At 39.3% G+C, this 27,408-nt stretch overlaps 1 protein-coding gene and 1 pseudogene across 2 annotated transcripts in view; both read left to right on the plus strand.

Moving 5' to 3' along the window:
* The first annotated feature begins 3,888 nt into the window (after positions 1-3,888).
* LOC308619754 (small ribosomal subunit protein uS2-like) lies at positions 3,889-4,874 on the plus strand (annotated as a pseudogene). Its single transcript has 2 exons — positions 3,889-4,555; positions 4,686-4,874. The product of its transcript is annotated as a small ribosomal subunit protein uS2-like (transcript).
* Positions 4,875-16,800: 11,926 nt separating this feature from the next.
* The window catches only part of SLC17A6 (solute carrier family 17 member 6), a gene marked incomplete at both ends in the record, with an annotated part of 37,015 nt that continues 26,407 nt past the window's right edge, over positions 16,801-27,408 (plus strand). The window contains 3 exons of the mRNA XM_081239304.1: positions 16,801-16,886; positions 19,582-19,834; positions 21,427-21,545. Coding sequence (XP_081095430.1) covers positions 16,801-16,886; positions 19,582-19,834; positions 21,427-21,545 — 458 coding nt within the window. The remainder of the gene's footprint in view (positions 16,887-19,581; positions 19,835-21,426; positions 21,546-27,408) is intronic.

A 27,408-nucleotide genomic window follows, 5' to 3' on the forward strand; every position in this document is an offset into this window, starting at 1 on the left:
TTGATGCTTTAACCTAGTCACTTGGCCCATTAGTACATGTGGACTAACTGATGTTTTACATTTCATCTGGGGAATCAAGTCTCTTTTGAGGGAGGATCAAGAAGGGAGATGGAGCAAAGGAAGTCAGGGGCCTCCTTTAAAAATAAAAAATAATTTAAAAATATATAGTGTATGTTTATAAATGAAACCATTTTTATCTATATTCACATATCCTTCCCAGTTATTAAGCACAGTTTGTTACTAAAAGATAGAGAGAATCCATCTTTCCTGGGTCACCATATAAACAAAATCCAAGGTTGCACTCTTTCCTGTGGAGGATAATAGAACTGTGGACTTGAAATTCAGTGAGCAGAGGAAATAAATCTTCAATGCCCTTCTAGTCCAGGACTTGCATGATGCTGCATCTTATCCTTCAATGGAACAGCTGCCTCTAGTAGGTGAGCCAAGCATGGGGGAAAGAGATCTGATAACCTGTGGCATCAGGTATCAATTTGAATCTAGTTTTGAATCAGGATTTAGTTTTGAATTCTGAATCCAAAATACCAAATTGCTGTGTAACCCTAGTCAAGTCACCTAAGCTCTCTGCTCCTCAGTTTTATCATTTGTGAATTAAGATCTTTGAACTAAATAATCTTTAATTTCTAAAATTATGTCTCAACCAAAAAAAAAAAAGTCACTGTTTCAGTGTCCTCTATTTAAGGAAATATAAATGACTTCAGCAATCAAACTGCCAGCTCCCCCCACCCCAAAGTAAATTTAAAACCTGTGTGGATCATGACTCATTTTCAAAAGAAAGTGACACTTGCACCAGAGTTTCAAACCAGTTCATTCTGGTTGCAAAGTTATGCCACTAAATTTTCTCTTCTGCTGTGTAAACAATGCAGAAATAAATATTGCTTGCTTTCCAATGGGCATATTTATTCCAGAACACCAATTTACTCTTAGGGTAGTGAGTAATTTTCTTTTAAATATTGAAACTGCTTTTCTTAATGTCCATATAACATTGTTTTTTTCCCCTAGACTGTAGAGAAGCACATTAAAAGCTGCAAAGTCCTGAAGACTTTCTATCCCTCCTCACACTAAAGCATTGTTGCCTCCAGACACACTTCACCTGTTAAGGACCCAGACTTGCCTTAGCTGATCTTTTTCACTGCCCTCCCAGAAGTCTTTGTCCATCTCTAAGAGACCACCCTAGGGCTAGAAACAAATTGGATTCTATGGACCTTTTATGTTTTAAATTCTGGTTTTAATGGGATTGTAAAAGTTATAATAGAGGAAATTATTTGGGTCAGAGGTGTTAGGCACCTCTTCCCTTGGGCTTTCTAGCTCCTTTGGTTAGAGAAAATCTCTAATGAGGACAAGGTCATAGGAGCATATTAAATTGCCACACTATTCTGCTGCACAGGTTGTATTCCTAGATTTGGACAATAACCTGGCTCATTCATTCAGTATTAATTCATTCACTTCCTCAACTAGATGCCAGAAACTGAAAAAAATATCAATACTAAATAACCATTTTTAAGCACTTGGATATACCAGGCACTGTGAGCTGTATGTTTTACATACAGGATCTCATTTGATTTGTACAATTGCTTGATGTAAGTAATGTTATTACAGCCATTTCATATGAGGAAACTGAGACTTGAGCAGATTAAGGAATTCACCCAAGGAGGAAGAGGGAAGGAGCCAGGATTCAATACCAGGTAATCTGAGTCGTATCAATCTAAAGAGAGTTCTCCACGGGGAGTCAGATACTAAAGGTTAATTAGCTAAGGTGTATTCAATTACTATTTGATCATAATCATTAACCAGCCATTACACAATTGTGATGAGGAATGAGAAAAGGGATTGAGGACTATTAGATTCTATTGAGATATCAGAGAATGCCTCCCTGAAGAAATGACACTTAAGCCGAGACACAAATATTTAGAAGGAGTTAGTCAAGTAAAAAGTGGGAGGACTAGTGAGCTTTCCGGGTGGACAGACCTACCCAATATAAATAAATAAATAAATAAAAGAAGAAACCAAGACTTATTGACTGATTAATAACAACCGGGCTATACTAAGTCCTTTATAAGGCTTATCTCTTTTAATCTACATAGAAACTCTTTAAGGTAGATATTATTATTTATCCTTATTTCACTTATGCAGAAACTGAAACTGGGTATAGCTAAGTAATGTAACCAAAGCCACAATCCAGTAAGGGTGGGACAGGGCCTGGACTTAAGCAGTCAGGCTAGAATTTATGTTCTTGATTACAATTTGTTGTAAATGGGAAGGAGCCTTGTACATACTTGTCGTGTGTTGAACAGTGTTTCCACAAAACTCGTCTACCCAAACTTTGGAAGGTGACCTTATTTGGGCCTTGAAATGAAATCATTCTGGATTTGGGGTGAGCCCTAAATCCAATGACTGATTTTTTTTGTAATAAGAGAGGACACGGAGAAACAGAGAAGAAAGCAATGTAAAGATACAGGCAAAGATTTGAGGGACACATCTACACACTAAGGAACTATAAAAATTGCCACCAAACACTAGAAATTAGGAGAGATATGGGACAATTTCCCCCTCACAGAAGGAACCAATCCTGCTGACACCTTGAGTTTGGACTGCTAGCCTCCTCCACTATGAGAGAGTCAGTTTCTGTTACTTTAAGCCACCCAGTACGTGGTAACCTGTTATGGCAGCCCTAGGGAAATAATACAGTACACTTTGCCACAGGGGAGCCTAGTAATAAAGTTTAGGAGGATTTATTTAGTTATTCAACCTTATTCATTGTTTATACTGTTTGTCAGATATTTTGACAAGAGTTATGAAAAATGCACATGATGCAAATATGGGATCCATCTTCAAAGACTGCAAGGCAGAAACTGATAGGTGTCATATAAAAGTATAGATTAATAATAATAATCACTCTCATGTATTAAATACTTATATGACAGGAACTGTGAGTGATGGCTTACACACACTAATTTAATATGCAAAAGGTAGATATAACTTATTACATTTAACAGATACAGAAACTGAAGCATGATGAAGTTTAATTACCTTCTTCAAGGTTGTACATTTCTGCCAATGTCAGGGCTGGATCTCAATTTCCAGTGAGATGATAAAGGAAGGAACTCAATTAAAGAGAATACGTTTGATCTGGATCTTGAATGATGAATAATGTTGGGCCTTGATGAACGAAAGGCAAGGAAAAAGGATATTATGGGTGAGAGTAACAGTGAGCCTAAAGGTAGAAAAACAGAGAATGGGGCTTTTGTTAGCGATAGAGTGCTCCAATTTGTTGAAATGTGTAGTACACTAAAAAAGAAACATGGGAAACTGATTTGGAATGGTAGATTCAGACCAGTTGTTGACCCTTGAGCAACTGTCAGGAGGAACTGGGAAATTATTCTTTGAAGAGATTGAAGTTCAGAAAGGTTGTGCTAAAGCAAGTAGAATGATCCGATTGTTGCTTCAGGGAGATGAATCCCACCGGAGTGTGAAAAACAGACTGGAGACTGGCACAGACTGGTAAGCAAAGATCCAGTTAGGAGCCAAATGTCATAAGAGAGAGGGGCAAAAGCCATTCACATTCCTCGGAAAAACAAATCGTAGTCCAAACCCCACCTTCTCGGTGCTCTGTGTTCACCTAGAAGGGTGGGATAGGGAGGGTGGGAGGGAGACGCAAGAGTGAGTAGATATGGGGATATATGTTTATGTATAGCTGATTCACTTTGTTATACAGCAGGAACTAACACACCATTGTAAAGCAATTATAGTCCAATAAAGATGTTAAAACAAAACAAAACAAAACCTGTTGAGCCTTTCTGTGCTATGCAAGCAGGGATTCATATGAAAATGTCCTGGTTTTACATCATAACTTAAAGGAAAACTCTCACAATGTCTGGAGCCCTTGCTATCCTGCAAATGAAGGAGGAGGATGTCCTCAAATTTCTTGCATCAGGAATGTACTTAGGTGGCACCAGTGTTGACTTCCAAATAAATATACACCTACAAAGGAAATAGGGGATGACATCTACATCATAAATCTGAAGAGGACCTGGGAGAAGCTTTTTCTGATGGCTTGTACCATTGTTGCCATTGAAAATCTGGCTGATACCAGTGTCGTATCCTCCAGGAACACTAGCCACAGAGCTGGGCTGAAGTTTGCTGCTGCTACCAGAGCCATTTTTATTGCTGGCCACTTTGCTTCTGGAAGCTTCACTAATCAGATCCAAGGAGCCTTCCAGGAACCACGTCTTCTGGTGGTTATTGACCCCAGGGCTGACCACTAGCCTCGTATAGAGCTGTCTTATGCTAACCTGTCTGCCATGGCTCTGTGTAACAGATTCTTCTTTGCACTATGTGGACATGCCATCCTCTGCAACAACAGTGGGTTGGACGTGGTGGACACTGGCCCAGGAAGCTCTTTACATGTGTGGTACCACGTGAGGACCCATGAGAGGTCGTGCCTTATCTCTACTTGTACAGAATCCTGAAGAGATTGAAAAGGAAGTGTAGGCTGCTGCTGGAAAGGATGTGACCCAGGAGGAATTTCAGGGTGAGAGTAACAGCGAAAATAAAGGCAGAAAAACAGAGAATGGGGCTTTTGTTAGCAAGAGTGCTCCAATTTGTTGGAATGTGTAGTACACTAAAAAAGAAACACTCTGTTTATAAGCGTGTTTGTAACACTCTAGCCCCTGAATTTACTGCCACTCCATCTGAGGTTACAGGCCCTGCATCTGAAGGCACAGGTGCCCTCTGTGCCTATTCACCAGTTCCCTAGGGAAGACTGCAGGGCTCAGCCTGCCACTGGGGATTGGTCTGCAGCTCCCACTGGTCAGGACACTGAATTGGTAGGAGGAATGACCACTAAGTGGTCTTAAGCTTTCTTCCACGGGCTCCTCCACAGAAAAATGGAATACCATTGACTGAAAATAAACATCAGTTTCTTTAAAATAAACATACAACAACGAAAAACTAAGACCAGATTCTCCCCTAGAGCATCTAGAAGAATGCAGTCCTGCTGGCATCTTGATTTTAGCTTCATGAGAACTGTGTCCAACTTCTAACCTACAGAACTCAAAGAAAATATATTTGTGTTGTTTTAAGCCACTAAGCTTGTGTTCATTTGTTACCACAGCAACAGGAAACTAAAACAGATAAGCAGGAGAAAAGATATTTTTAGGTAATATTAAGATCTAGAACAAAGAAAAAGTTTTAAAGGATAGTATGATAGTGAGCCAGTGAAAAGGCCCTCACACTTGGCCTGTGCTCTTGGTGTGTATAGAGCAAGAATGAGAACCATTAAGATGGAGATGGAGAAGTAGGCTTCATTAGAGAGGAGATACTTTAACATTCTGCGTGAGATCATCTAACTCTGATCTCAATGAGGAAATTTAAAACTGGTGTAGGCTCAGACATTAGAATTTTTTCTGTGATGAATGTTGTATTTTATCTATGCCTAAAAAAGAGAAACATGGGCCCTCTTTCGAGTTTTACACAGTAAAGGTAGGGATTTCTTTTTTAAAAAAATTAAGGCTTTTTGTAAGAGAAGTTTAAGGTTCACAGCAAAATTGAGGAGAATTATATAGATTTCCCATGTACCCCCTAGCTCCACACATGCACAGCCTCCTCCATCATCCACATCCCCCGCCAGAGTGGTGCATTTGTTACAATTGATGAACCTACATTGGCACATCATAATCACCCAAAGTCTGTGGTTTACTTTAGGGTTCATTCTTGGTCTTATGTATTCTATAGGTTTGGACAAATGTATATTTATATGTATCCAACAGCATGATATATTTTCACTGTCCTAAAAATCCTCTGTGCTTCAGTTATTCATCCCTCCCCCACAAACCCACCCCTACCCCATAACCCATGGCAACCATTGGTGTTTTTACTGTCTCATAATTTTGCCTTTTCCAGAATGTCATATAATTTCACATAATTGGAATCACACAGTATGTAGCCTTTTCAGACTGACTTCTTTCAGTTAGTAATATTCATTTAATATTCCTCCATGTCTTTTCATGGCTTGATAGCTCATGTTTTTTTAGCGCTAAATAATATTCCATTGTATGTAAATAATATTCCACAGTTTATTCATTCACCTACTGAAGGACATCTTGATTACTTCTAAGTTTTGGTAATTATGAATAAAGCTGCTAAAAACATTCAAGTGCAGGTTTCTGTGTGGACATAAGTTTTCAGCTGAGTTTTGTTTTAAATATAAAATGGACACTGATTTCCAGTTAAATTTGGATAATTGAACATATACTTTGTGTTCATTTTCTCCAAACGTTTCACTAAAATTATGGTGAAAAATTTTTTAAAAAGCTATAAACCCCCAAGAAAAAAGAGAATGGGACACCAGGCAACAATATTTAGAAGATGTTACCCAGCTTTTAGACAATGGAAACCTGATAGACAAATGAAAAGTGACCTAGAGAGTGGGGAAGGGTGATTTCTAAATGCCTTTCAGTGGAAGCCAAAAGGAACTCATCTAATTCATGCATGAACTGTGGAAAAGCTTGGGAATTGAAATGACCAGGTAACTCTGAAAACAGGATGGTTGACTGAGGCTTGAAAAATGATGATTTGCCACAATTGTATATGAAGAGGAGTTAGACCCACCCCAGCCTACACAGACCAGCAGACAAGCAAATGGATCTCACCTATCATGGAAGAATATTGAAATGTATCTCTGCAGGGTGATCATATACTCCCAGACCTCAAGGACAGAGGTGTAGCTGAGGTCTGGGGTGAGATAAGATGCCTTACTGAAGTCAGGAGGAAAAATGAAAGTTTTCATACTGAATAGTAAGACTCTATCCCCAGCTCCTTTCTCAGTTCATCTCCTAGAATGCTGGTTACCAGATGTTTAATCTTCTTCAGGAAAAAGCTTGGAGAACTCCTGTAGACAGGAGGAAGGGAAATTATGAGGAAGATTAAATAAGAATGTTTCTTGATTTGAAGGACATACAAGGCTCTGCCTCTTAGTGACAAGCACAAAGACAACAAAAAAGTCCCTTATTAAGTTTTCAGAACACTAGAGATAGGGTACCATAATGGTTCCAGAGAAGGATTAAAAAAAAACAACATACACAATGCTTCAGGAATCAGAATAGTATTAGTCTTCCCAATAGCAACATTAGAAGATGGAAAACAATGAGATAATGCCATCAAAAAATATTGTATCAATACTTAGAATTCATAGAAGCAAAACTATCAATCAAGTGTGAAGGTAGAAAAAAATCATTTTTCACATTTGCAGAGTTTCAAGTAACAAGACTTGTTATAAATAAATAAATAGCAGGCCCCTGTTTATATACATAAACAGGCTCCTGGTTCAGGAAACTGTGGGAGTATATAATCCAGGAAGGATATAGGATCCAGAAAGCAAGAAGGTGACACAGGAGAGAGATGGAAAGCCCCCCAGAATGATGGTGACTGAGGACTCCAGGTTGGCATCTATATGACAGAACTAGAAAGAATCTAGTGTAGACTGAAGGGCAGAAAGCTCCAGGAAAAATGTATCCAGGGGAAAAAAAGAAACTAATAGATTCCCTGATGAGTTTGATTATATCAAGATAACTTAGTTCTCTTGGTATGTTTTGAGATGGATTAATGACAGGAATATAGAAACATAATAAAACAACATCAACACATAGCAAGATACAGTTATGAACTCTAGGGAAAAGAAAATGGTATATAAGAAAGGAAATGAAAGCAAGGTAGCCCTATGGTTTGGCTGTGAGCAGGGAGAGGTGGATGGCTTGAGGTGGAATTCTAACTCTGCCACTAAACTGTGTGATTCTGTGAGAGTTGCTTGTCATTATTATTTTGATTGGTATATTAACATTACATTTTTATTTAAATAAAATTAGTGAGAGAATGGGGGATAGCAAGTGTGTGTGTGTGTGTGTGTGTGTGTGTGTGAGAGAGAGAGAGAGAGAGAGAGAGAGAGAAAGAGAAAGAGAAGTGTAAAGCAGAATTAAAATTAATTCCTCATCTTTCAAAAGAGGATGTCAATAGATGTCAAAAATTGAACAGCAGCCAACATCAGTGTAATGATTATAATAGCTGACACATATAGTACTTACTTATTCTATGCCAGGGACTCCCTTATCCTTTAACACACACATGCACACACATACACACACTCATTTAATCTTCTCCACAAAAGTGGTACCTCTTAGTAGCAAGAATTTTCAGTAGGTTAAATGAGTCAAAGGACTGCTGCTGTTAAAAAAAAAAGTTTGACTTCTAAATCTAGTTTCATATATCACTTTGATAAAATAAAAGTTAAACTAAATGTAAAATGTATAATGCATTAGAGATATGTTTGTATTGTCTTACTTGCTATGGTAGAAAAGTGCTTTAATTTCTGTTATTACCAACATTTTGCCTCCCTAGAATATGAAGTCATGAACTCTTGAAAATTGTTCTCCTCTCCCCATCTACCCTCTTCTGATCTTTTTTTTTTTTTTTGCGGTACGCGGGCCTCTCACTGTTGTGGCCTCTCCCGTTGCATAGCTCAGGCTCAGCGGCCATGGCTCACGGGCCTAGCCGCTCCGCGGCATGCGGGATCCTCCCGACCGGGGCACGAACCCGTGTCCCCTGCATCAGCAGGTGGGCTCTGAACCACTGCGCCACCAGAGAAGCCCCCCTCTTCTGATCTTATAGCCACTGGGATAGGAAGCACTATAAGAAAGCTGAGCTCCATGCAAATATCGGGGTTGATTTGCACCCAATTTGCACGTCCTGATATTGTTTCAAGACTCATTTCAACCTTGAGGACTATCCCTAGAAGGATAATACAAGTGGCTAAAGAATGGGGGGTTCATTTGCTCCTGAGTCATCTCACTCTAAAAGGAGTCAGTCACCTCAGATCCATTGTTAGCTGCATCTGTCCCGAGGAGGAATTTTTAGATGGTGAAGGGCCCAAGGGTAGAAGAGTTAGGGCTGTTGATTGATGCCATTTGCCATTGACGTTTTCCTTTTCTCCACTCACTAAATAAATGTGCTAATTTTTCTCTTTTAATGTCTGGGGTCATGCCAGTGATGAAACAGGAGAGTGGGCTAGGCAGAAATAAAATATACTTATTAGAAATTAGGTTATCTCACAGAAGCAATCTCCCAATGTCATTTGAGTCCATAATTTTCAAACTGATTTAAACAAGTGTTCTAATGATGGCTCTTTTGTACAATCTACGTGTCTGTGGATAATTTTTCCCCAATTCCTGAATGAGTTAAAAGTCTGATGATCATAGGGGAAAGGAGACTATTTTTTTAAAATATTTTATTGGCTCACACATAGACTGTTACAGTAGTTAGTTTCTGAATTGAGACCCCTTTACCTTCATCTTCTCTCCACACAGTTTATCATAACGCTGCCTGATAAACTTCTAAGAACATACTGTGCTTGATAAAATCATTTCTTTGCTCATGATTAATATTTTTCCCAATTATACATAAGAAAAAATTCTGAATTTCTTAATTAAAATCTGAAGTCTCTAAGAACAAGATACGTGTCTTATTTATTTCTTCTTCCCTGGTATCCAGTAAAAGCATGTAAGTATGACTTAGCAATGTTAATAAACATTTAATTGAATTAACTTGAAATTTAAGGCTATCTTTTGTCTTATCCCGTTCTGCCTTTCTAATATTTTGTTCTATAATTATTCTTACATGACCCTTCCCCCTTTCCAATACTTTTAATTTATATTCTAAACCTTGGATTTGTCTATCCATCCTTTTTCCATTCATCCATTTATCCATTCATAAAATACTTTTAAGGTGATAAATCAAAATACTCTGAGTCGTAAGTAATGGAAACTCCAACTCCAATTGGCTTAAGTATTAATTAAATGGGGTTCATTGACTCAAAAATTTGGAAGATCAGTCTAGTTAGAGGGCAGGTTTCAGGTATGGTTTGATAAGAGCTCTGACTCTGCTTCTCCACAATGAATGACCAAAGGTATTGGCACTCTGTATCCAGAGTCTCAGTGAATGACCACAGCCTCTCCATTTTATACAATAAAACCTACCCACTGTGGTTCTCACCACGGTGTAATGGTGTATTTACTGTTATTATAACCCCACCAACAGGCACAAAAAATTGTGTAAATTGCACAGTTATTCAATCCTGATTTATCAGTGCCCTTTTATTCTTTGTATTAGGGAAAAAGCCATACATATAATATAAATATTATTTCAAGCATGTTTTCCTGCTGACTTTCAAATAATTAAAATCAACCAGCTGTAGGTTAGCCTTTTTAGGTCAAAGAAAATTTTCTGCTTGATCACTAGAGGACAGCAGTTAGAAAACATTTATAGCTGCCTTTGCATTTCATTACATTTTTGTTGTTCCTTCTCCAAAATTATGAATAGAGTATGCTTATAGCAGTTAAATATTCTGTATTTTAAATATTCTATCCTATTATCAAACTATGTATTCAGATATTTACTCTGGAAAGGGTAAGTTTAAAAATTCTAGAAATGAAATCTTTTTACCTTCTGCCTCTCACAGCATGACTTAGATAACAGTGTGAAGAAGTTAAACAGACAATCTCTAGGTGTTTGCAGCCAAGTGGGTGATTTCAATAATGTTATATGCTTTCTTCCAAGGAATACCATATTCCATAATCTGGAATGATAAGCATAATGGTACCCAAGGGAATCAGTCACCCAGGATGATGAAAGCAAAATAGCATCCCTATAGAACTCAGAGAGAGAGAGAGAGAGAGAGAGAGAGAGAGAGAGAGATTTCAATTAGGTAATATTTCATCAAACCCAAAGAACTTGCCATTTAATCTATTTATTAGTCTGTAAAATACCTTAATTCAGGGTCATCTCTGTTTTAGACTCCTTCATGTTGAAATATGTATTTCTTTAATTCTCTTTACAAGTTGCATCTTTTTTCTATTAACTTTTTCCCAATATTCTCTTATACAATCACAGCTTTTACTTTAAGAAAAAAAAATTTTGAGAGTTTAAAGAGGCTAATACTTTCAAAGTCCTTTTGTAATTTATCTCATTGCTGTATGTATATAGTGTGGGATTCAAAACTAGGAATACTTTTCTGGCATTAGAAGAGCAATAGTTGGTCTTCATTCACTTTAACACTTGGGTTTTTCTAAGGCACAATGTTGTGTAAGTGAATGAGAATTTTTTCCCCTTGGGTACACAAAGAAAGAAACGGAATAAAATGTATACATCTTTCTAATGGTAAATTATAAAGAGTAAGATGCACACAAAAAGGACACATTACATATATGACTATATACATGTATTTTGGTAGTTAAATGTATATACTTAAGATTACAGTTTATTTAGAACTCCCTACTTCCAAATTTTAAATCAGACAGATCACAGGTAAATCAAAAGATAATTTATATTAGGCCATTAAATATAGCAGTGCAAAGTACTGAGTTATGTACACAGATGTGGGTAAGACAAACTAAATTATTTCTTCTATCTCTGTTTCTCAAGAAATTGTATAATCATAATTTCTTGGAAATGTCTCTGAAGATAACACTGCAAAGTCAAATAAAGCTGAACTAAAATCTGTCCACTTAAAAACCCTTGGTAAGAAAAAAGTCACAGATGAATCCTAGAGCTTATTTGTACAGCCTCAACCCGAAAGAAGGGTGTAATTAGAATGAACATTGATTTAAGTATTCAAAGTCAAATAAAGCCATACTATAAAAAACCTTTCCAAAGCAATTTTCTCTTTAGGAACGTGCACGCTGTACAACTGTTATGAAAAGCTATAAAACTGTGCTGAATCAACTGGTTTACTACACCTTAGAGAGAACCTAACCCACAGTGAGTGTAAATATCTGTTGAGTGAATATTTGCTGATAAATATTTTTTGAAATAAATTTGCCTTAAAAACACCTTACCAGTGATTTATAAATAGCCTTAATTATAATGCCTTTAAGTATATATATATATATATATATATATATATATATATATATATACATACTTGGTGATTAGAAAGGAAACTTATCAAACTTATATAACTATTTCAAAATACTTATAAAATTATCACAATTTATTCTATTGGGACTGAAAACATTAACCCACTTTTACCCCATGATTACCATGTCATTTCTAAATCTTAACAGAGTGAAGTTTCTTTATAATGACTCTTTCATTAACTGAGGGACTCCCAGACAACCAAGTTATTTCTAAGGACATTTAGTATTTGGTCAGGTAATTGCAAACATATTGCCCACAGAAGATGCTTCATATTTTTAGGTGTAGATTTTAATTTAACAAGTGCCAAAAAAGAAGGAGAAGGAGGAGGGAGAGGAAGAGAAGAAAAGAAGAAGAGGAGGAAGAGGAAGAGGAAGAGGAAGAAAAAGGAGGAGGAGAAGGAGAGAAGGAGAGAAAGAAGGAAGGAGGGAAAGAAGGGGGAAGGAAGGAAGGAAGGAAGGACGGAAGGAAGAAAGAAAGAAAAACAGTTTTAATTACATAAAGACAATTGCTTCTCAAATAATAACATATCCTTCCACCAGAGGGCAACATTTGCAAGACATTTAAATGATCTCTCAAAAGTATTTCCTACCACAAAGATATAAACAAATACAAACGTAACATTGCTATTGGGTAATAACGTATGTAAATTTCAAAGAATACTATGATGACAATTATTTAAGCAATTGCTTATAAAACTTAAAAATACTCAGTAAAACACAAACAATAAATTTACTTCTTTAAATATGTAAGAAAATAGAACTTTCAGAAAGGAACATATTTCTCTATATCATTGGCATTTTTTTTCAGTTCATTATTAGCTGTTTAGTTCAAATATAATAAAAAAATCTTAGGGTGGAAGAAATGAAGAAAATATTGTTCTACATCAATGAATAAATTAATGAAAAAGTCATAGACTTTTATAAGTGGAAGGGATGATGGAGATCACTTACTACAAGACTTCATTTGTACAAATAAGGAAACTAAAGTTTATTAAAGTTAAGTAATTGATTCAAAGTTGCAGGGATGCTAATCAGCAGAACCAGAACCCAAACGCAGGTCGGCTGATTTCACATTTCATACTCTACACCATTGATATTCAAATCGTGATCTACGGGTGCAGCCCTGAACTTGTTAGAATTGCTGAATCTTGGGCTCCACTGTAGAGCTATTGAATCAGAATCTGTATTTTAACAAAATCTTAAATGGTGAAAAACTACTCTAACCCATGCTGCTTCTTCATCACTGGTTGCATGACTTCAGGCAATTCATTAAATCTCATTTCCCTCCTCAATGAACTGGGAATAAAAAAAAAACTGGGAATGAAATTAGTTATTTTGAAGAATCATTTCAAAGAATAAATGAGATAATGTAAATGAAAGTCATTCATAAATTATAACACTACACACGTTAGTTATAGTCAATGAAACCTTCTCCTTTTATTGCTAAGAGTGCTTAGATAAAGGGGACAATTCTACCAGAGAAAGAATTGCCTAATAATGTAACTTAAGGCTAAAATTGGATGGAAAATATTAACAGTAAGGGAAGGTGTCCAGAGAATGGAAGACTTTTACAATGTCCCTAAATTAATGCCATATGTACAACTACTAATATTTCCTTGCATAAAGATAAATCTGGTGAAAGTAAGGTCACAAAAGTACATATTCAGTGTTTGGATTTGGGGACCATGCATGAAGAAAATATGTTGGATAAGTAAGTAATATCTAAATGTATGTCTCTTATATTGGGTGTAGCTGTTAAGAATAGCCTAAATTGTAGCCTAGTAACAATTCTTATAATTTTTCACATACAATATTTTCCCCTTGTTTATGACTTTGCTCAAGATGTCTCCTCTGGCTGGGATCTCCCCAAGTGCCACCATCATTCCCCACCCAATTTCCTGGGCTGTCATCATTTTTACAGGACTAAGTTTCTCTACAAGTCTTAAGACAGACAAGGAAATATCACCTCTTGAAATCTTTTCTGTACACTTTATACTCCCAAGCTGGGTTACTTAACTTGTCCAATTTCACCCAGAAGTATCTGTCATTGTATTTATGTGTCTATTTCCCATGCAGCTTGTGAGATCTTTCAGGGAACAGCCTCAGAACCTAGTGAAATTTTTAGCACTAAATAAATATTTTTAGTATGAATAAATTAATATTAGCAGTAATTCTGATTTAAACACACACTTTTATCAAGAGAATGGAAGAGAGAGCCAAATGACATTGATTTCAATGAGGTGAATGTAATTATTTTACTTTACAAACAATGCTTTTCTGTTGGATTTGTATCATTCATATATATGTGTATATATGAATATATATATATATATATATGTATATATGAATATATATACACACACACATATGACTTAGCAATCAAGTTTGCCAGTGGTTTAGATCTCTAATCATTTCGGGTGAAACTTAGGCAGGAATGCTTGGAAAAATCATTTTTATGTCACCATCGTAGCTTCACAGATAGTTGTTTGACTTCTATTTTTTATATAACTTTCTGGAATTTCAAAATAATGGATATCCTTAAATGAATTAAATTTAATTTAATGAATTTGGTCACTAAAGATTTGAAAAACTTAGATATTTTGAAAAACACTTGATGAGTCAAGTCCTGACTAGCTTGAATCTTTTGTTTGGAAGAAGGTATTTTAATGAGTTTTCTTTTTCCCCTTTTTACAGTTGATCACCTTTGGGGGTAGATACTATTTTGAGGCATTCCAGAGTTTTAGAAAAATCTTGTTCAGTATTGTAATAAGAAATATATATTTTAATGCACAACAAAATAAGAGAAAGATGCTGCCAGTATCCTTTTCTTTATTATAATTCATAGTAAAATATAATTTGATAAATATTAAATTTAATAATGGTAGTTTTAGCTACTTTTGAAAATTTTTTCAGCTATCCATTCAGTGTATGCATATTCATTGTATTATTTGGTCTATTTGGGTAATATTCTTACATGATCCTGTATTTAGATCCATACTTCTGAGATATGGTAACAGAATCCCTAAGAAAAATCTACTCCCCCTGTTGGCTTAAAGGAAATCCAAGGATTTTGACTTTGCGAATGTGTTTCAAGGACAATCTGTTTTGTAACTATTTGCCTGGATTTCATCTAAGAGGTTCATGATTCATGTCAAATGCATTAATAATTAACATTAAGCTGGCATTGTTTTCTTGCTTTGCTTAATGAAATAGATTCATTGATGCTATTCCTATATATGTGAAAGCAAATATCTTATATGAATTTCTCTCTGTAGTTCTGCTTTAGGAGAAGATGGTACAAAATAAAAATTACATTTTAAAAGATTATAAGTAATTTTAAATAAATCTTGAAAATATCATCAGTGATAATTTGTTAACAAGCACAAGGTATAGCCACAAATTTCATCAGTATATTGGTGTTTCAGTAGTGTGCTGAAAATTAGTTAAGTGAAGAAGCATACAATTCCAAGGAATATATATTAAACTGCTTGTCTTTTATTTAACCAAGAACACAGGAAAACTATTCTTTTTTTTATTATTTCTCTATTCCCTCCCCTGCCTCCCTCCTTCCCTCTATCCCTCTTTCTTGCTTCCTCCTTCTCTTTCTTCCTTTCTTCCTTCCTTTTTTTCTTACCTATTGGGTTAAAACAAAACACAGGAACAATATAATTATGCACTTTGTATACATATATTTTATATTCAAGGGAGCCCCGGTGCCCCAAATAACACAAACATAAGTAAAATGTGCTGTAATCTTCCTTCCCTGCAGCACTGTCAGAGATGGCATCAGCGTGCTGGGCAAAACATAGGAAACTAGAAGTAACTTGTCAATTTTTAATAAAGTCTTTCTCTTTTGCAGAGCTAAATGCACCATGCTCCCTGCAAACCCTGGCGATGATGACATCTTCTCACTTGGTTTCCATAGCATCCATTCCTGAAGATGCCCAGTATAGTCCTTGGTCAGGGCCATCCTCCCAGCTCCCCTAGAAAGTTGGCAACCTGGCCAGCCAAAAAAAACCTCCCCCTTTCCTGAAACTTACTCTGTCCGTGGTGCTGAACCATTTTCCCGCGAAGCGCCCAGACGGGCTCTGTCAGCGGTGCTGAAAACAAAATCTTCCCTGACGCTGCCCAAATCAGAACAGTGTATCTGTTATTTACTCACGTCCTCAGAGCAGCAAGCTTTCTCCATCTTAATTCGACTCTACCGCAGAGCGGAGTTTGCGCCGGCGTGATGGGAGGAGATCGTGGGCAAGGAGGAAAAACTATAGCAGTATCGCTCACTTGAGACCTAAGATGCTCCCACGAGTTTTGGAATTGCTCTGCTCCTTACCGCAAAGGCACCATTTTTAAAAGTACTATTCTTTTGACTTTGTCCTTACACAAGGGTTCTGTGGTATTTCCGCCCACGTTTAAAAGGCAGAAGATTTGACAGCAACAAGGCTTTCAAAACCGGGAATTTACATTGTTTTCCAGTGGACTGACTTCCAGGACAAGGACTCATCTGCACCCGCCCAAATACCATGGCACTGCGTGCGCCCTTTGCCACCGGATCCTCCCCTTCCAATGAGACTTTCTGATTGTGTCTACCAACTCTCCTATTAGGAAATCCGTGGGTTGCATGCAGCAATTCTGTTGTATTCTCGTTCTCACTCTCCCTCCCATCTCTCACTCGCACTCTTGCAAGAGGCACACCGATACCGTTCTGCTGAGAAGAAAAACCTACAACTACCGTAAGCGATTAAGACAGTATGCGCAACTCTCCCCTTTCCTAGCGATTTCTATTTAAATCTGACAAGAGCCGACACCACGCTTTGCAAGAATGGAATCGGTAAAACAAAGGATTTTGACCCCAGGAAAAGAGGGACTAAAGAATTTTGCTGGAAAATCCCTCGGCCAGATCTACAGGTAAGGAAAAGCAAACCTATGTTTGCCTGGGGCTCTGCATGAAAAAAAAAATCTGCAGAGCTATTTCCTTAAATCCTGGTTGCTTAGAGAGATTGTAATATGTTCGGAAAATCTTTTTTGTTGCTCATTGCTGAAGCGGGGCTGCTCTGGAAACCTACTTATTAATTCAGGAATGTTGCACTAAATTAACCTGTCTTGTGTGTGTGTGTGTGTGTGTGTGTGATTTTTGTTTTGGTACCTGCAGATTCTTATCCTTGCCTACCGAGGATTTATCCTCTTTACAATTAAGAAATGACCTACACCTGTTCAAAGAGCCTTTCTTTTGTTGCTTATAGTGACACCAAAAATTAAATTCCTTTAATGCAGAAAAATGAATAAAAAACACAACCGCCTAAAAAATTAATCAATAAAATTCCAAAGAGTAGTGGTGTAAAGAAAGCTGGGTCTCAGCTTTAAAACCACTTGAGTAGAGAATCCCCCAGTGGAATCTTCCTTCTGTACTGAAGGAAGAAGAATCAAAATATATCAATAATTGATAGCTGAAACAGTTCCTCTCTTTAAATCTGAAACAATGTATATGCATTTTTAATTATTTGACCTCTCCTAGAAGTCTATTTCTTGCATGGGAAATGTCATAGTGCTTTTAAGAAAAGCCATAATAATAACCAGCAAAATGACTTTGGAAGTACTAGAAATGATTAAAAATTTTAATCCTCCCTGTAGTCACTATACTAATCATTCTATAAATTTTACAACTTTAAATTTTTTCAAGAATATTAAATGAATACACATTTTCTTAATAATGTGAAAATCAAGAAGAAAGGGCAGAAACAAAAGGATAAATGATTCTAAGAGAGCGCTAATTTTTGCATTTGGGAAATTGAAGCCTTTGGAAATGTATAGGATATGTAAAGAAAATGACCAAGGCACCTCCCAATTTTCCAAATCTCTCTGGTTCTGGTGGGCTTCTTGTAGGCACCATCATGCACCTATGCGGCAGTAGATACTGCAAAGGCCCTGCAGTCCCGCAGCTGCCCTGGAAAGAACTGTTCTTTCCCAGCTCAACTGCCATCAGGTGGGGAGTTCAGGTGCAGAGTTTAACTTTGCATATATGAGCATATGAAGCCAATGTGAAAAAAATTCACATTAGTTGAATTTTTCTCTCTTAGAATAAATTGCCGTGTACGCTAACATTGGAATTGGGCTTTAGGAATAAGTATTAACATAGCCGCAAATACATTTATCATGTTTCCCCAGTTGGTATTCTGTAGAATTTGGAAGTTTGACATTTTTTTCTGGTAGCCTCAAATTGCTTGACAGCCATCTCCCAAGCTATTCATTCTTGAAATTGATCTAAAATTTTCATTCGCTTTACCTGTGGGTATGAAAACAATTCTGTGTGGATATAATCATTTAAAGGGCACACATAGGAAAAAGATATATGGTGGATTGGAAAACATCTGCAAATCGTAAACAGAGAGGTTCTTTGTTTAAATATCCATCTCAAGGGTCCACGGTGTGTTACCCTCCACATTCCTCTTCTTTTTAACAGAAATTTCGCTGATATATTGTGGACCAAAACAACACTATCAGCTTTTAGTAAAACCATTCTATCACTCTGCTTTCCCCTTTCCCCTCCCCCCAAGGACGAAAGCCTAAAAGCAACTGAATAAGTGGGGTGAAATCTTAGGAAATACTATGCAAGTTAAAAAACACAAAACGAAACATAAATGTGAGATCTTCTACCTTGATGTGGAACATCTTACCAGAGTTGATTTGGGGGCGCGTTGGTATAATCTGGGAGTCTCATTTTACGTCTTTGGAGATGGGTCCATGACATTTTTCGGTGTTTGTAACTGAGATAGTAGTGACACAAAATTGTGAATAATTAATTATTCATGTTCTGGCAGTAGGAATCTTAGGTGTCGGCCATATGTTGTGGAGGCCTTTGTTTCAAACTCAAGTAACAAGGGATAAAAGAGTAAGCTGTGTAACAGGAGAGTAAATGTTGAACTGGCATCCTAGGGGCTGGAGGAAGGAGAAGGAGAGTGCGTGACACTGAAAGAGTGTTCACAGACCTTCTCCGCCAGGGCACCGGACGGGACAGGCCTTGGTGCCAGGGGGTTCCCGGGCTTAGCTGGCGGGGAGTGGGGGGGATCCCGGTGTCCTTAACCCGGAAAGCTTCAACTTGGCTGGGAAGGAAGGGGTAGCGTGGGTGCAGAACTGTGCCTGGGCCCGCCCACCACGGAGCAGCCCTCAGGAGGCTGGGTGGCTGGATGAAAGCGGCTGTTGCCCGGGCAGAGCACAGCGCGCGGGAGGTGTCTACACAGGCGCTGAGAAGACGCCTTTCGGGTCACCCTTACAAACTGCAGACCCCGCAAGAAAGTTAGGCTCAGGCGGTGTACGTGAATCAAGGCGCTGTGGGGTGGATCCCGAGGGAATGGGCACTGGTTGCCATAGGACAGAAGATATTAAAGTTGAAGAGATGTTGCCGCGGGGAGGGAGCCTGGAAGAAGGCTGGAGAGCCCGGGAGGTCCTGAAGCCTGGTGGCGCCCCAGCACGCTAACCCCTGAGGGAGGGGAAGCAGGTCAGGGCCCATCCCCCGAGTCCTGACCGGTCCTGGGAACTGGTAACGGGCTGGCGTCGGGGGTCCCTAACCCGCGGCGTCCTTGCCTCCCCACGGTGTGCCGCGCAGGGTGCTGGAGAAGAAGCAGGAGACCGGGGAGACCATCGAGCTGACGGAGGATGGGAAGCCCCTGGAGGTGCCTGAGAAGAAGGCGCCGCTGTGCGACTGCAGGTGCTTCGGTCTGCCACGTCGCTATATCATCGCCATCATGAGCGGCCTGGGCTTCTGCATCTCCTTCGGCATCCGCTGCAACCTGGGCGTGGCTATCGTGGACATGGTCAACAACAGCACCATCCACCGCGGGGGCAAGGTCATCAAGGAGGTGGGCAACAGCTGGCCCTGTGGTTTCGCAAAGCCACTTCACCTGTTTTGAGCCCCACTAACCCCATTGAATGAGGAAGGCTTGTCCGGCCCCTCGAGCACTGCCCTTCTAGATTGGAACGCGACAGTATAATCAAGCCCTTTTCATGCTGGAGCAAGTCGCTTCTGTTCTCTGGGCCTTCCTCTTCTCCCCTGCAAAGTGTAAAATAAAGCATCTGGCTCACTAGGTTTTTGAGGAGAGTGACTTTATACAAGGAATTGGTCCTTAATACTGTCTGCTAAATCTAAATCGAACAATTTTCTTTTACTCGGAAGAATAGAGCAGCAGATTAGTTCTAATTTCCCCCGGCTTCCAATTCTCACCAACATTCTCCATAACCAACATGAAACGAAACCGAAAAACAAATCAAACAACTGTGCACACATATCGGCAGTTTTAGCCGAGGGGTCTTTAGGAGCGTCCCACCTGACGGAGAGGAGCCGAAGCAGCGCAGGGCAGTCTCGGGGTCACGGGGAAGCCAGTCCCGTACGTAATCTTAGGATGTGCGTTGGGTGACGCTTAGGGAGAGGAGGGTCAACGTCAAGGTCACAGAAACCCGTGGGTCCTGACTTCCTGTTTAGAGATCTGTGCTAACGTAAGCCAAGCAGAGCAAGGGTTGGGGGTTGGGATGAAAAATTTGGGACGGGCTGTGGATGGGAAGCTGTGAGCGCTGATGGGCCCTGGGTATTCCGGGAAACACTGCAAAGTGCGTTTGGTTTCAAAATTTTATTCAGAGAGGGGAAAAATAAGGGTCCCCAGTTCCCCAGGCCGGATAAGGGCTCTTTCATCTTTCCTGCGCAGAGAGCTCTCCCCAGTTTACTGTTAGGTTCACCTTATGCAGCGGACCAGGCTGGTGAGGGCGGAGTTAGGCCCCGACCTTCAGACACACCCTCTCCCGCTCTTCTGATCACCCCTGAGCAACCCCTTCCCCTCCACTGAGTCCCCCAGTTTCCCCGGGCTTTTCCAAATCTTTCTGGCCTATGCCCACCCCCACTGTGCTGGGACCATCCTTCCTACTAGGTCCTCCGACTTCAGCACCTTCCATCCCAAGCTCCCCACCTCCCTTCCCCAGAATTTCTCTAGCTGGGTTCCATTCTCCAAGCGATTCCACTACTGCGTGGTCGGCGTCGGCTAAGTGGATCCGCGTCAGGTGTCTCTTTCCCCAGCCAGCGAACAGAATCCCTTCGTGGGGAGTCCTCATTTCCCAAACTCAAGCCCTGAGGACTCCTCGCTCGCAGAGGCGATCCGACCTTCCAGGCAGTCGTCGGGGAGCAAAGAGCCAGGGCGCCCAACTTCGCTTTTAATCACAATCCATTTCAAACGAGCACGGTTTTTCAGTTAAAAGAGGCATTTCTTCTCCGTAAGAAGATACAGATTCAATTTTGTTAGGAAACGAAAATTAAGCCACCCCCATGCTCAGAATGCTGAGAGTACCCCGGGCGGTGAGGGCAGTTCGATCGAGAATTACTGAAAGTGAATTTTCAGCCGAATCACTGACTCTACTCTCTCCCTCCACCTGTTTTTTGTTTTGTTTTGTTTTCCTATTCCCCTAGAAAGCCAAATTCAACTGGGACCCGGAAACCGTGGGGATGATCCACGGTTCTTTCTTTTGGGGCTACATCATCACCCAGATTCCGGGCGGCTACATCGCTTCTCGGCTGGCCGCCAACAGGTAAAGCATCGGGCCCGGCGGGGGCTCGGGGAGGTGGGACTTATACCCTCCGAGGGGCAGCAGAGGCCGCGGGCAGGGGCGACGGCCCCGCGGGGTTGGGGAACTCCTGGGCGAGGTCTCCTAGGACCCTGGAACCCACTCACGGGGCTGGAACACTGTGCCTCCTTCCAGAATAAGGCGCCCCAAAGGATTTGGGTTTTCCGGGGCGGGCGCACTTTGTCGCCGCCGCCTCCCTGCCCTGGCGTAACCTACTTCTCGAGAAATGGTCGACGTGCCTCCGTGCCTGGTAGGAGCCGAGGCCAGGCGGGGAGCCGGGGAGCAGAGACGGTGCCGCCGGGCTCGCAAAGGGATGGGGGACGTCACTGCGCTCTGGTGTGCACGTCCTTCGGGTGCCCGTGCTCCGTGTGATGCTGACCTCCCCGTAGGGCGCAAAAAACAGCCCGCCCAGATGGTGCTCTGGGTCTGCAGGATTTGTTTCTATGGAGCCAGGCGGGATTTCAGGCGCCCAGGGTGCGACTCCACCTGTTAATGAGCTCTGCTGAGTAGGGGCGGGGGTGGGGAAGGCGCTCAGCTGCTGCCAGAGGCCTCCAGCCTGGCCGCGGTGATGGCTGCAGCCGAGGTCCTAGCGCCAGCCCTCAGCAGTGCCCCCAGCGCCACCTGCAGAGGTACCCCGAAATACGAGGCGAAAGGACTGATGGGATGGGGGTGTCAAGGAGCACAGCCTGGCACGCCGACTGTGAGAGTCAGCTTCATTTGCTTCATTGTGTGTATTTTGATAAATAAAACTAAATGCTTCTTGAATCTAAGTGTTAAGCTGAGAAAGAACAGATGCACTCCGCCCTTTCAGATATTGCTACATAGAGACCCCAAATAAAGACTTTGGGCCTTCTTTCAGACCCTGTACCTATGACTTCACCCCTCTCCCTCCCCGCAAAAGGTCAAGTTTTCATGGGAAGTAATCTAGAACTGGACACCTCTCTAGTCTTGATCTCCTCTCTGCTTTCCTAAACTGGTCTCTCCCTATCCCTCAGTGAAATCTCCAAGGCCCCTTCCCTGGCTTTTGTCACATACAATCCATTCACCAGAGGTGTTTTCCTGCGCAAGATTTCTCAGTCATCTCCAAGGCCTAGGGAGAGATTCTTGGAAATTTATTTTAGGCTTAATGCCCCTAGGGTGAGGATTTTTGGACTGGCCTTCAAAATGTCGAGAGGAGAGCACAATAGATTAGGAATAGTGCCTTTTGAATATCGTCTTTACCTTGACATGATTATGATTAATACTCAGACCCAACAGGAGAAAAAATATTCTTTTAAAAAATGAATCAGTTTAAACTGAAAATTATTAACTGTGTAGAAAACCCAATTTTATGGATGGGATAAATTTTAAAAATTGATATAAGGCAGAAAAATATAAAGGAATATTCCCTTAAATATTACTGGTAATGAACATGTTAGAGTTTTGACTTTTATATCCAAAATGCAGTGTCTTGAATCTCTTTTTTTCCTAAAAATATTTTCTAAAGCAAAACAAACTTCCCAGAAAGATACTCCAAACATACATATGTAAAATATTTTCACTTCAGTGGGAAAACATCCAACAAGTCACCAAAAAAGAAGAAAGGAAACTCAATAAAATGTGAAATAAAAATACAATGGCTGTGCCTTTAAGTTTTTTTTCAGAGTCAAAACCTTCAGCTTGCCAAATCTTAAAATGCTAGCATTTTCCTGCCAGGAAAAAACACCAGGGATGCTCCAGCGTTCCCTCTTTCTAACACTGGGAAGTCAGTAAACAGGTTTTCTTAGTTAAAAAAAAAAAATTCAAGCTCATTGCTAGCATTTGTGTCATGTTTAGTAAAGAAAAGACTGATGTTGACTCAGGTTCTAATTTATTTGGTAGATTTTCCTCAAGGGAAAAATTTTCTGAATTTTAGAATTATTATTTGAATCCAAAATCACCTTACCTTTAAGTGGATATTTAGGGGAGATAAACAATATTTTCATACACAATGCTTTGTATTCTCCAAGGCTGAGAAAATAAAGTCAAAATTTATTGTAAAATCTTGTGAACAGCTAGAAGAGTATAGATTCACTTCCTTATCACATTTTAAGATTTTTACATACTTGCTTTATTTTGAAAATAATATTACAAAACATACAGTGAGAAATATACAACCTCCTGTGAAAACAGGTTTAAAATGTATAACATTCCCTTTTCTGATTATAAAAGTGTTACATATCAAATAAAAATATATTAAAAAGAAAGAGGGGCTTCCCTGGTGGCGCAGTGGTTGAGGGTCCGCCTGCCGATGCAGGGGACATGGGTTCGTGCCCCGGTCCGGGAAGATCCCACATGCCGCGGAGCGGCTGGGCCCGTGAGCCATGGCTGTTGAGCCTGTGCGTCCGGAGCCTGTGCTCCGCAACAGGAGAGGCCACAGCAGTGAGAGGCCCGCGTACCGCAAAAAAAAAAAAAAAAAAAAGAAAGAGTAATAAAAAATCATAGATAACTTAATCACCCAGAGACACCTTTATTGACAAGTTGGTGAATGTCCAATTAGTCCTATACATGCTACATAGAATTTTGGAAGACTTTTTAACATAAAATTTTAAAGATTTTTAGAATTTGCTTGAAAGATGTATATTTCCTTTTTCAAAAACAGTAAAAACAACACAGCAAGACCAGTTTTCCATCTACAGGCATTGTATACCCATTCTCCCTTCCCTACAGATCATTTAATAATAGAACAAGATTTCCCTTGGGTGGGATACTGGGGACAGAGTCCTTTCCCTCTAGGTGTAAAAGAAGCTCATTTTGGAAAGTGTTTACCTTCAGCATTGTAGGTGGAACTAGAGCAGAGGAACTGAAGTGTGTGGAGACAGTTCCTCCAGAGAGAAGGGCTTCTGGTTACACCTCCTGGCAGATTTCTCAATGAAAAACAAATGGTGATGATTTGGCTTCTCCATTTCATGGATTAAGCAAAAGCAGCCCTACTCTTGGTCAGAATACAGATTCTTGGTCCTTTTTCGTGTCCTATTCTAAGTATGCTTGCTTTCCTGCTCAATGAGAAGAGAAGGTGGGAGAGCAGTGGAGAAAGGAAACTGGGTCTCAGGGAGACCTCTTGCATCATTTTTTTCTTTTGCCTTTCCTTAAAGGGCTATTGTACATCCTGGGTCGGAGAATTTAGTCAAATCCATGGAGAGCTTTAGAGTGGGGAATCAAAGGAAGATTCCTCACAAAATCTGTAATATTTAAGATGAGAACATATTTAATACAGTGATAAGAAGGTATTGGAGGCAAATTAATTTTGTCTTTAAACAATAAAGAGCATAGGGCTTACAGTAACTCAAAAATTTATGAATGTGAAATTGCTTAAAAAAGCTATCTTTATCTTGCATTTAGAGAGTGATGAGGAACCTGGTCAAGTATTTAGTGGGAGAAACAACAAAATTTTTACAAAGGCATAACCAAAGAGGTTCAGATTTACCAAAGGAAGTTTGGTCAACACTATATTTTTAATGGATGATATTGTATTCAAAAGACTATTCTTGCCTCTGTCTAGGTGGCAATATTATTTAGGCCCTATTTTAAAAATTTCCCTGTTCTGCTCCTGTCCTCCTGATTTCCCAACTCTGCTTTAATGTTTTATGTAGCACTATTGCCAGCTATCATACCACTATTTTTCTTTCTGATCTATAACTAAGAAATAACTGCCTTCCTACAATAAAATGTAAGCTCCATGAGTGCAAGCAGTTTTGTCCTTGTTATTTACACTGCTCTATCCCTAGCACCTCAAAGAGACCCTGACCCATGATAGATACTTGTGGAATAAATGAAATAAACATCACAACAAAGTGTTTTGCATCTTTTAAAAAAGGCAATATTACATAGTGGTTAAGATACAGGATCTAAAGCCAAATGGCATAGGTTCAGACCCCTGAATGTATTACTTAATAACTGATTGACATAAAACATTATTTAACATCTCTGAGCCTCAGTTTGCATTTCTGTAAAAGGGAGCTAATGAAACTATCTACCTGATATGAGTGTCATGACAGCTAAATAAGAGAATATGTGTAAAGTTCTTAGATATGCTTGGCACTCATAATTGTTGGCTGTTATCATTTATTTTCAATCACATCCTAATTCAGAAAAAATTGAAAGAAAAAACCTCTTATGATCACTCAATATCACTTGTGTTTAAATTTGCTGTATTAGTAATACTAAAAGATTATTTCTATTGTGACAAAAATACCTCTTTTCACATGTCAGATTTCTGCCTTTAAAATTATTTTCCCATACACACTATTCACAATTAAAATTAGTGTTCACTGAAAATGTCATAAGTCTCATTTGAAGGCTTGTAAAGGGCTGTCTTAAAAAATTACTTATAGCCAAGAGTGTAGAGAGTGCTTGTATTTCAGTGCATGCAATCTTTGAATTCTGACCAGGCATTATAAATGTGCTTAGAGAAATCCATTTAAGTTTGAGGTTAGGCTTCTCTGATGAAAATTAAAGATTATTTCCCCCACCCCTATCCTTTATTCAAAGAGGGTTCAGTTCCAAGTACAACATTTTACCTTTTCAAGTATTTCTTGAGTTTCTAACTTGACTTTTGTTAAAGAGAAAACAGTTCTTTATTCAGATAAGAGATTGAGCATCACATGTATCTTCTGAAGCATATAGTGAACTCCCTATAACAGAAAGAACCCATATTAGACCTGGACAGGGCTCATCTAATCCAATCCTCTCACTTTATCCATCAGGAAAGGAAATAGAGAATCAGGGAAGCGGCGGTGACTTGCTCAAAGTCACAAAGAGATTGTGACTAAAACTCAGGTGTCCAGTAATACATGACCACAGGCTCTCTCTACGTTGAAATTTATCATCCCTGCCTCATATTATGTGCTTTATCACAAAGTTCACTTTCAATAGCAAGCTGAGCCCTCTGCTCTCTGAATGAGTGCCTGCAGTCTATCATGTCCCAAATCCAGGAGAGAAATCCACGAATTAGAGAGAGAAGGCTTTAGTAGGCCCAAGGGATTCTTAGATTTTTGTGGCAGGAGAAACATACTGTATTTTTGTGTGTGTACTGGCTCTCAAATGATTTGGCCATAACATGAGTGCTTCTGTTCTTTTCCCTGCAAAAGGCAAATCCAAACTTGATAATGACTTAGACCAATAGTGTGATTTTTCTGGAGGAAAAAACATGGTATTTGGAACTTTTTCTCCTGATGCAGCCCTTTGGGAGTTTGAGTTTCTAGATTCTTCCTTGCAATTTTGATTGATACAGCTCAATTTGTACTACTGATATAAAAAAGAGAAGATTTATACTTAAAAATGAACAAATTTTAATACGTGGATTATAGAACTGTTTACTAATGTGCATTTGCATTTATGTAAGTGGAATTTGATATACTTTAGGTAAATATCCGGCTTGCCTGATTATGAAAATGTGAGAATAATCTTTAGGAAGATGAACAAAGATATTTTAAACACATTTTCATATTTTAAGTCCAGAAAGAAATAATTTTACTGGTGTTATTCTGTCATTTTTCTTTCACAGAAATAAAATAATGAAGATGTGCTTTATGTATTGTAATAAGCATTGGAAATAGATTCTTAAGTCTCATCACCAAACACCCTCTCCCTCTCCCTCTCCCTCTCTCTCTCTCTCTCTCTCTCTCTCCCCCTCCCTCCCTCCCTCTCACTCTCTCTCTCTTCTATCATCTTTTTTCCTCTACACTTACTTATCCATTGTAACATGGATTGCAAGCAGGGGTTTCTTAACACTTCCAGTGAGAAATATTTGCAAATTCCTTTTGGTGAGAAAATAATTCAGATTATGAGCATAAAGCCTGCTGCAAGA

This window comes from Mesoplodon bidens, assembly GCF_964165515.1.
Source record: "Mesoplodon bidens genome assembly, chromosome: 7".
In the NCBI taxonomy this organism is placed as follows: Eukaryota; Metazoa; Chordata; class Mammalia; order Artiodactyla; family Ziphiidae; genus Mesoplodon; species Mesoplodon bidens.